Raw genomic sequence first — 9,673 nt, 5'->3', positions numbered from 1 at the left:
ATTCTCTTTTTCACATCTATTTTTACAAAAGTTTTCATACCACAAGCCAGCATTTTGCCGTGTTATTTCGTAAAATGAACCGATGATGCCTCGACCATAGTTAGCACAAGAATGATGACGTCACGTTTTCTAAATTCACTTGAGGCCATAAGCAAGCACAGCTGGCTCCAATGGAACCGGTATGGGGAGTGGGGAATAATACGCTTTTAATCACTTAGGGCAGGTCTACTAATATTCATATGTCTATGGTTTATATTATATATTTTAAATCAACAACAAAGTTTGATCTTTTGTAAGTAGGAACTTAAATACCTACCTACTTAATTATATATTTTTTTAAAATTTCAAATAAACAATTCAATTTGTCCAAAGAAACGTCACTATCTCAAAGTCAATTCTTTTTTCAAACTTTCTTCAGGCATGTAGGTACCATAGTAATGAAAAAATGCGAATAAGAAAGTCCAGACGATTTCACATTTCAAAAAAGAAACTTTACTAAACCATTAAAATGGCCACCATCTTGAAACAGAACGTACAAACAAATTTACAGACAGACGAAATGCTAAACGGTTTGGTTAAAACATCAGTAAAAACTTGACTTGGCTCAGTGTTCAAATTCCTGCATAATCCGGAAGGTTCAATGCTCGGCAGATAGACTGAGTTTAAATCCAACAGCAGTTTCTCCGACTAGATTATGCTATATGAGAAGGCCTGTAATTAATTTACAAAGTATTAGTTAATAAATACCTTGGTGATGGCGGTGACCAGTTTGGCTGTATCACATTCGGCGGGGCGCTCGGTGGGCGGGGGGCGGGCCAGCAAGTGCAGGCGCCCCTCCGAGCGGGAGCCCCGACGCCCCGTGCTGTCTCCCCCCTCGTCGTCTTCCTCCTCCCGCACTATGCTGCACTTGCGCGCACGCTAGACCATAAATGAAACGCAGAATGGAATGAGATTATAACAAATAAAAAAGGTACCTACTAATAAATAAAGTAAAATTTTAAAAAGAAGTAATATCTAATCTCAACAGATAATTGACTCTATGAATGTATGTACAAATAACTTTGTGCCTTTACAACCGACTTCATACGAGAGTGCATTAGATTTTGAAAAAATCTTGACAGAAAATAAATCTGTTTTTGGGGTCAGAAACGGTGTCAATTGAATGTGCGGGAGCTGCTTACATAGGGTTACCTTCACAAGCATGTATTTCACCCAGCTCTATGAACATGCGGGAGCTGCTTACATAGGGTTACCTTCACAAGCATGTATTTCGCCCAGCTCTATGAACGTGCGGGAGCTGCTTACATAGGGTTACGTTCACAAGCATGTATTTCACCCAGCTCTATGAACGTGCGGGAGCTGCTTACATAGGGTTACCTTCACAAGCATGTATTTCACACAGCTCTATGAACGTGCGGGAGAAGCTTACATAGGGTTACCTTCACAAGCATGTATTTCACCCAGCTCTATGAACGTGCGGGAGCTGCTTATATAGGGTTACGTTCACAAGCATGTATTTCACCCAGCTCTATGAACGTGCGGGAGCTGCTTACATAGGGTTACCTTCACAAGCATGTATTTCACACAGCTCTATGAACGTGCGGGAGAAGCTTACATAGGGTTACCTTCACAAGCATGTATTTCACCCAGCTCTATGAACGTGCGGGAGCTGCTTATATAGGGTTACGTTCACAAGCATGTATTTCACCCAGCTCTATGAACGTGCGGGAGCTGCTTACATAGGGTTACCTTCACAAGCATGTATTTCACCAAGCTTTGTGGGATCATAAATATGAGCTTTACTCGTGTGGCCCATCACTATTCGAAAAATTTTCCCCGGTTGCAAAGTGTGAAGTATTCGTTTTGATGGATTCTTACCAGGAATATTAAATAATGAAAGATTATTACCTATCAAATCACATGTCTGAAAAAGGTTACATATTGCCGGGACATGCATTTGAACTTTGGGATCTTCTAATAACTAAACAACTGATCTAACCACTTAGCTATCGCGGAAAGCTTTTTATGGGGGTTTGATTTTTTCAATTATAATTTAACGGTCGTTGAGGACGGGTTGTTTCAAAGAATTTCAACAATTCATCAAATTGATTTTCACGATATGTGAAGGTTCTATTCAATTTCTGTTCTTATATCATTATTGGCGAGTTGTTTCACAAAACTGAAATAATAACAGAACTTGAATAGAACCTTTATAGAACTTAAAAATCAACTTGGAAATATGATGAATTGTTCAAATTCTGTGAAACAAAGCGTCCTAACTGTTTTGTACAAATTGTTTTTGAAGCGCTGTTTCTCCCATTGAACAACTGATGATATTTACAATAAATGCAATATTAAAAAAATTACATTATTTGAGTTAACATTAATTTATTCAATCATAATTTTTTAAGATTCAGCCAAGTCTTTCTTAATATAAATACCTGAGGAGCATCGGTTGGTGTTCTTGGTACCGACAGCAGCAAGCCCTGAGACGGAGGCGCCAGGAGCTTGGGGCCCCCGGAGCGGGCGTCTCCCCGCGCCGTCAGAGTCCCTGAGTGCCCCTTGGGGCCCCCCGCGGGACTCGACAGGCCGCTCAGCGCCTCTGGCCGGCATGGAGCATTATCGCCTAATCTGCATGTGGATAATAATTTTATGTATTTATTATGTAATAGTATATTTAATAAAAGGTCAAACTTTTAGAATTGCTGGACAAGCTCAATGTGAATGTGTACATCAAACAAGAAAAAAAAATACAACCGAACTGTCAAAACGCATGAAATTTTGAAACTTTATATTTTTAAAAGAAGAGTTATTTAAAAAAAAAGAAAACTGATTCTGGGACAACTAAACACACCTTTGAAAAGTAATTTAATAAGTGATGAAATTTTTTTTGTTTCCTATGAACCTAACTTCCTGTAAAATCACTTTTCATGACGTCATATTAATTTCCTGTGTTGAATTGTCACTGTCGTGAGTTGTCTGGTTACCATTAAAACAATTCAATAAGTTCATCTTTTTAATAATTGATTGCTAGGTAACATTTTAGATGGCTCATGGTATTTAGCAATTAATTTTATGATTATTTTGACACCGCCAAAGTGAGGTTATAAACACAAGATGTGACACAAACAGGTTAGTGTGTTTTAATGTAGTGAAGGTATCAATGAAATGTCACAATAAATTAAACATACCAATCTTGGTTGTTGGTGCATGGGTAATGTGAAATATTCATGCGTAAAAGCGTAACATTATTCGAGTTCAATGAACTTTAAAAATTTTAACTACTTATCATAAACAAGCGATAAAGTAGGTACCAGAAATATTTTATTGCAATTAATAATCTTTATTTGAAATGTGTATTTCTTTTATTTAAATGCTTGACATATGATGACATTCGAAAGGTAAATTTCTTGTTTTGAAAGGCTGAAGAGTTCTGAAGCAAATATTTTTTTTTACATACTTTCAGCTTCACAAATCCTACAATTATAATCGTGATTTTTCACAGGTTTGTACCAGGATAAATAAAATCAAAACAAACCTATGAGCTCTCAGTTTTCTCTCAGCCAGCAAGTAATAAGTAGCGGTAATATGATTGTATTCATCGCTTTCCAGGGCTTCCAAAATCTGCTCTTTGCTGGCAATCTGTCCATTGACCATTTTCTGCACCACAAAGGTGTGGTCCTCCTCGCTGAGCTGTTGCCGAGAGACGAGGGGGAGGGAGTCCTCCAAGGCTACGGCAGCTTCCACGGCAGACTGATCTCCGGCGGAAGCCAGTTTCACCCACGGATCAGCGGAGATTTGGGTTAGAGTGGCACGCTTTTCAGGCTGACGGAGAAGCATTCTGCCTATCAATCTAAAACAAAAACATATATTGTTCAGTATTAAAACAACGTCTTATAGTTCAACCATAAACACCATTCCCTAGCGACGTCCAGAATGGAACATGGTACGGAAAGAGTGCTGCATGGAAGGCCACAACAAACACTAGTGAACTACTAGTAAATCACATCCTTTCTGCATATGGCAAGAGACGTGCGTCTGTGCACCTTCTTTTTTGCTTGCAATCGATCTACGGTCAAACAAAATTTACTGTTGCAGTTTTTACGGATTCTGAATTCATTGATAATTTCTACAAAATATATTCAGTCAATTTCATGAGGTTCAGCGGGTTTCACATTGTAATAGTGATTTGGCCTAATGCAATTTTTAATGCATCTATTTGAATTCCGATTTTGTTATTGTGAATGAATGAATGAATGCAAATTTGGAAGTGGAAATTAACCCACTTCCCGACATCCAATCAAGCTGAAACTCGGCTGAAAGACTCGTTGTCGATGACAATGCAATCTATCGATTTTTGGTGGCACTCACACACACGCATGAGATGGCCGAAAATTGAAAATAGATGAATGATAAAACGGTTTTTATTCTGGAATGATTTTTTATCCAAATTCATTTTCCTAATACACAAATCAGTTGCAAGCCACACACCACTAATGGACAAACTTTCCTATAATAACTAATGACCAAGTAAGATCAACAAAGGACATGCTATGCATTAAAAACTTAATTCTTAAAATATAATATAGTATCTAATTAAAAATAAAAGGTGACTCACGCTTTGCACTCAGCCGAAACGTGTTGAGGTATTGTATACTTGCAGTCCATAATCATAGTCAGAGTTTCACTGTCGTTGGCTTCGTGGAAGGGTGCGTGTCCGCACACCAGCATATACAGGATGACCCCGAGCGACCACACATCCACGGCGGGGGCGTCATAGCTATCACCCAGCAGGATCTCGGGGGCGGAGTATGCGAGGCTGCCGCAGGATGTCTCCAGCTTCTGGCCGGGACAGAACTTGTTGCTGAATCCAAAGTCGGTGAGCTTGACAATTCCAAGCTTCTCAAAGAAAACCACATTCTCGGGTTTAAGGTCTCTGTGTACTACGTGTAATCTGTAAATCATTATTTATATTAATTATCGTGGTAGGAAAATTAAATATCTTCTTTTTATTGCAATACAGTAAAACCAGTTACAGTTATAATTTTACTGCAATACAGTAAAACCAGTTACAGTTATAATTTTATTGCAATACAGTAAAACCAGTTACAGTTATAATTTTATTGCAATACAGTAAAACCAATTACAATTATAATTTTCACGCTTAAAAACTTTAAAGTTTTCAACACTTTGAAATCTGCAATTTTAAGATGTCTTAATTTTGGACCCATATATTTATAAGGCCTATTTGTTTGAACCACTGTCATATTTGACGTAGTAATCAAATTGACATTGAGCACCATTTTGAATATTTGACGTTTGAACGGTCCCGATCAACGTCAAACTGATTCTTGGCCTGTGGTGTGTGTACAAATTCTGATGACTGTTATGCTTGACGGCTTAATTGACAGCTGATCAAATAATCCAACCTAAAATTTGACAACCTGTGGGTAAGGTAACGAGGCACAATTGTCAAAAAAATTCTAAATGGCGCTATGTCAATTTGGGAGACTGTAGGCAAGAGCATGGTGTTTTCCCACATATCAAGGGCTTAATGTCAAACGATATCTACAAAAAACATACAAATACAACATTATGTACACAAAACGTAATTCGAGGGCTTAAAGTCAAACAACGTTATCTAGAAAAAACCTAACAATAATCATGATTTGAATTTTTTTTTTTAGATAAGAATTTTTGACTATTTTGATTATTTATATGATTTTGTAGACAACAATGTTAATTGACTTTAAGCCCTCGAATTGTTTGTATGTTTTTGTAGACAACGTTTTTTGATTTTAAGCCCTCGAAATGAAGTACTCAATTCCTAAATCTAAACTTAAATATGGAGACAAAATAATTTTATTGTATTCATGGTACATAAAACATTCTACATTATCTCATTGGCAAAAATAAAAATAAAATAATTATTAACTTTATGACGCAGAATGAAACGAGACCATGATCTCATTTGATATATTCTCGTCAAACATAACTAAATGTGTAAATAAACAGAATCAACAAGCGTAAATTATCACCTGTGGCAGTAGGATATGGCTCTGACAATTTGTATGAAGTATTCCCTGGCCAGGTGCTCCGATAGGCCCGACTCGTGGCGCATGATGTAGTCGTAGAGATCGCCGCCATCGCCCAGCTCCAGGATCAGGTACAGTTTGGTTTGCGTGTCGATCACCTCGTACAGGCGCACCACATTAGGGTGCTGGACTAATTTCATGCAACGCACCTGCAATTTAAATTATTTCATATTACAATATAATACATCAGCAAATCAGAATGATGAATGAGAGAATACGCACCAGAATTCAAGTTACTGAAAGGAGTGGCAGGAGTGGCAAATTGGAACGAATAAGAAGCCTGACGATCTGAGATGAGCTAAACATCAAACCTCTTCATAAGAATATTGCAATGAAGTGGCTTGGTCACGCATTAACTCCTGCGGCCTTTTGAGATTTACTTTAACCCCACAGGCTAATTTGCTCACTTTTGGGAACAACGCATAGAAATCGTAGTGACTCCCTCTTACTGTCATGGTTAGAAATATGATCTAAACAGTGTTAAAAAGAGAAAACACCATAATTCAAATTCAAATCTAGAAGTTAACCACAGAAGAGTCAAACGTTTATGAAACCAAAGGATCTGATTAAAAATTATGAGCCTTTGTGATTTTTGTTTTATTTATCTAATATCTTAGCTGCCTAACCAATTTCAATGAAATTTTGTGAATATGTGTATGGCTGGTTCCAGATTGAAATATAGGATAGTTTTGGACCCGATAGGTCGCGCTGTTCTCTTTTTAATTAAAAAATTTTCAATACTTTTTTTTTTATCTAAAAATAAATAAATTTTAACTTCCCTACATAGAAGGCGGTCTGTGGCAGGACAACGTCTGCCCGGGACCACTAGTATATTGAAAAAAGAAACCTGTGTTTCCCTACCCGCCTAATTTTCTTCACAACCACCCACTGTCACCCACCGGTGGTTTTGGTGGTAGATTGGAGTGGTGACACCCTCGGTGTCACATCGAAAGTAAGAGAGTTTGGTGGGGGTGGCTAAGTGTGGGTGGGAGTGGGTGACGAAAATGTGCTATGGTTCAGCGGGAAGGTTCCACAAAGTTCAAGAGAATTTTCTCGAATGTTCTAGAAGGTTCTGGAAGGAGAAAGTTCAAGAAGGTTCTATAAGGTTCCAAACTGAGTGGCGGAGTTTGTCGGTGAGTCTAGAAAGTTCCAGAAAGTTCGAGAATGCTCTTGAAAGTTCTGGATATATTATCAGTATTTTATCACCTTTCAAAAACAGTTACCGGATACGTTCAGAAATGTTCCATTTATTTGGATTTTATTGCAAAGTGGAAATACTCCAACCTTCTGACAGAATATACCAGAGGCCTGAGGGGTTAAGAACGAAGATGTATGTATGCACAATACACACAATATCTGTAATATTTATTGTTATGCCAAGAACAACAGTTTCAACTGCTTGTACCCGGGGTTGCTCGACTTTTCTCTACTTTCTATAAATATAATATGCATGTTTTATACACCCAAACATTCCGGAAGAAATTCTCTAAATGATGGTGAAAACCCTTCAGAATCAAAATCCGTTGCATGGTTAGAAGAAATAAGTGCACAAACAGACATATGCGTAGCGTAGACAGATAGCGACTTTGTTTATAAAGAAAAGATAATACTAATTATCACCATTTGACGATTATTATGAGTTGAAGCAAGTGACAGGGGGAAGACGAAAGTACCTGACTATTCAGATCTGGTTACTAAACACGGCTAATGACATTTTGAGCAGTATTTCGATTCTGAATGGAGGTCTTTCAACGGGGTGATACTGAGAATATTTATGTATTATTTTATTTACATTATTTGAAATAAGAAATAAATAAATATAATCTGGTTTATAACTCACAACCTTTGGATCCAGAGCCAATAAGGTTACTGCTCTACCTTGATGCAGTGAAACATCATCCCTATTTGCGGAATGTTGTTAGACTAAAGTAAGTGGGAGAGGGAAAGGAGAAGAAGAATATGAAGGTTGGGAAGTAACTGGCTATTCAGTTCTGGTCACTAAACTTTGCTAAACCTGTTCCAAGCAGCGTTTCAGGATTTGAATCAATGTGCGAAAAAAACTTTTGTAGCTGAACAATATTCAAATAATGTGATGTTGGCTGAACTTTAAATTGATAACATATTTTTTTTTAATTTTAATTTTACTAGATTCAAGAAAATGGTAAATAATTCCATACTGACTGAGAGTGGTGATTTTGGATTGCCCATGTCGTAGCTTCTGTCATGAATCACCTTAGGAGCCCCATATTCAATGTGATTCATCTCTATATGTGTTATGTGATTTATTTATTTGATTGCATATAATTGTAAAGCTGCTCATCTCGACAAAGGAATTCCCTAGGGAGATGATCAGTGGAGAAAAATTAAAAAAATTTTTTTTTAATTAAATGTAAAAAAAAAAAAATTATTATTTATTTACAATGCTAAATTTAAAAGCATGAAATAGAAAGGTATGCAATAAAAAACTTTGACATATTCATGGCATGTAATCAATGGGTAATAACAATGCATTAACTCTCTCCATGTACACATTAATTTACATAAAGAGTGGACCCGTTCAGCAAACAGCAATAATACATGTTCCAAGAAAAAGATCACAAAAAAGGTAAATGTGTTGATGTAAATAGTGATTGTTGTATCGGGTCTATATTACAAGCATAGAAAGTGTGATGCCTATGCCTATTTATTTATTTGTAGAGCAGAGACGGTTTGCATGTAGTTCCCGTGAGCACTTAGGCCATAGGCCCATTGTGATATCTCCCATTTTACCTCATTCCTTTAACAGTCACCCGGTCCCTTTTATAAGTTCACCAGGGTTGTCATTGGATATGTGGCTATGTCTTCTGGTTCCACAATGTGTCTTCCCAGGTTTCACCTCTCCTCTCCAATCCCCCTTGGTTCCCTCAAGGTCCCACGAGGGAAGGGGGTCTCATCTCCCCTCTCCACTCATCCTTGGTACCCGTGATGGTACCAGTACATAAGTGTTTTTAAACCCCCTGTTGGTGGTGGGGCAGCTTCTTCAACTAAGTCTTCTATCATTCCATTCCTTTGGATTATCAGTTAGGTAATGGGCGCTTTTACAATTACTATGGCAACGGCACGGCAACAGCAAGGCATGACGGCATAACAGGGAATAAAAATGTCCACGGCTTACCGTTAATGCGGATGGATTGTAAATTCAAAGCATTTTCAGACAAACCTGGGAAATTATTTTCTTCAGGGCCTCCTGTGTGGAGTAAATATTAAAAAAAAAAACCCATATTTTATGCCGTCACCCCTTGTCGCTGCCATAGTAATTGTAAAAGCACCCAATGTCTGGGCTCTTTTTTCTGCCCCACCTGTCAAATTACGTTAATAAAATCGAGTTCTTTCTAATATGAATTCAATCAATAACATTATAAAAACACAAGACACGTTATATTTATATTAATCTAACAAAAAAATGTAGCACGGCGTTTGAAAAGGAGAGCCATTCAGAGAGATGAAATAACTATATGAACCGCCTACTAAAGTATGTCCACTGGAATCAGTTCATCTAAGGTTTTAACCAACCACTATCACAGGGTTTAAGATTGTAA

The 9,673-nt window shown here is 37.5% G+C and overlaps 1 protein-coding gene across 1 annotated transcript in view; it reads right to left on the bottom strand.

Moving 5' to 3' along the window:
* The window catches only part of Snrk (SNF related kinase), a 98,179-nt gene that overhangs the window by 11,765 nt on the left and 76,741 nt on the right, over positions 1-9,673 (bottom strand). Inside the window, exons 3-7 of the mRNA XM_089633198.1 lie at positions 6,039-6,244; positions 4,619-4,954; positions 3,539-3,853; positions 2,442-2,631; positions 748-918 (exon numbers count right to left, since the gene is read on the bottom strand). Coding sequence (XP_089489324.1) covers positions 748-918; positions 2,442-2,631; positions 3,539-3,853; positions 4,619-4,954; positions 6,039-6,244 — 1,218 coding nt within the window. The remainder of the gene's footprint in view (positions 1-747; positions 919-2,441; positions 2,632-3,538; positions 3,854-4,618; positions 4,955-6,038; positions 6,245-9,673) is intronic.

The sequence above is a fragment of the Hesperophylax consimilis genome, chromosome 7 (assembly GCF_061612785.1).
Source record: "Hesperophylax consimilis isolate HC1 chromosome 7, BYU_Hcon_1.0, whole genome shotgun sequence".
NCBI classification, from domain to species: domain Eukaryota; kingdom Metazoa; phylum Arthropoda; class Insecta; order Trichoptera; family Limnephilidae; genus Hesperophylax; species Hesperophylax consimilis.
Note: the sequence above shows the minus strand (reverse complement) of the source record. Positions and strands in the feature narration are given on the sequence as shown.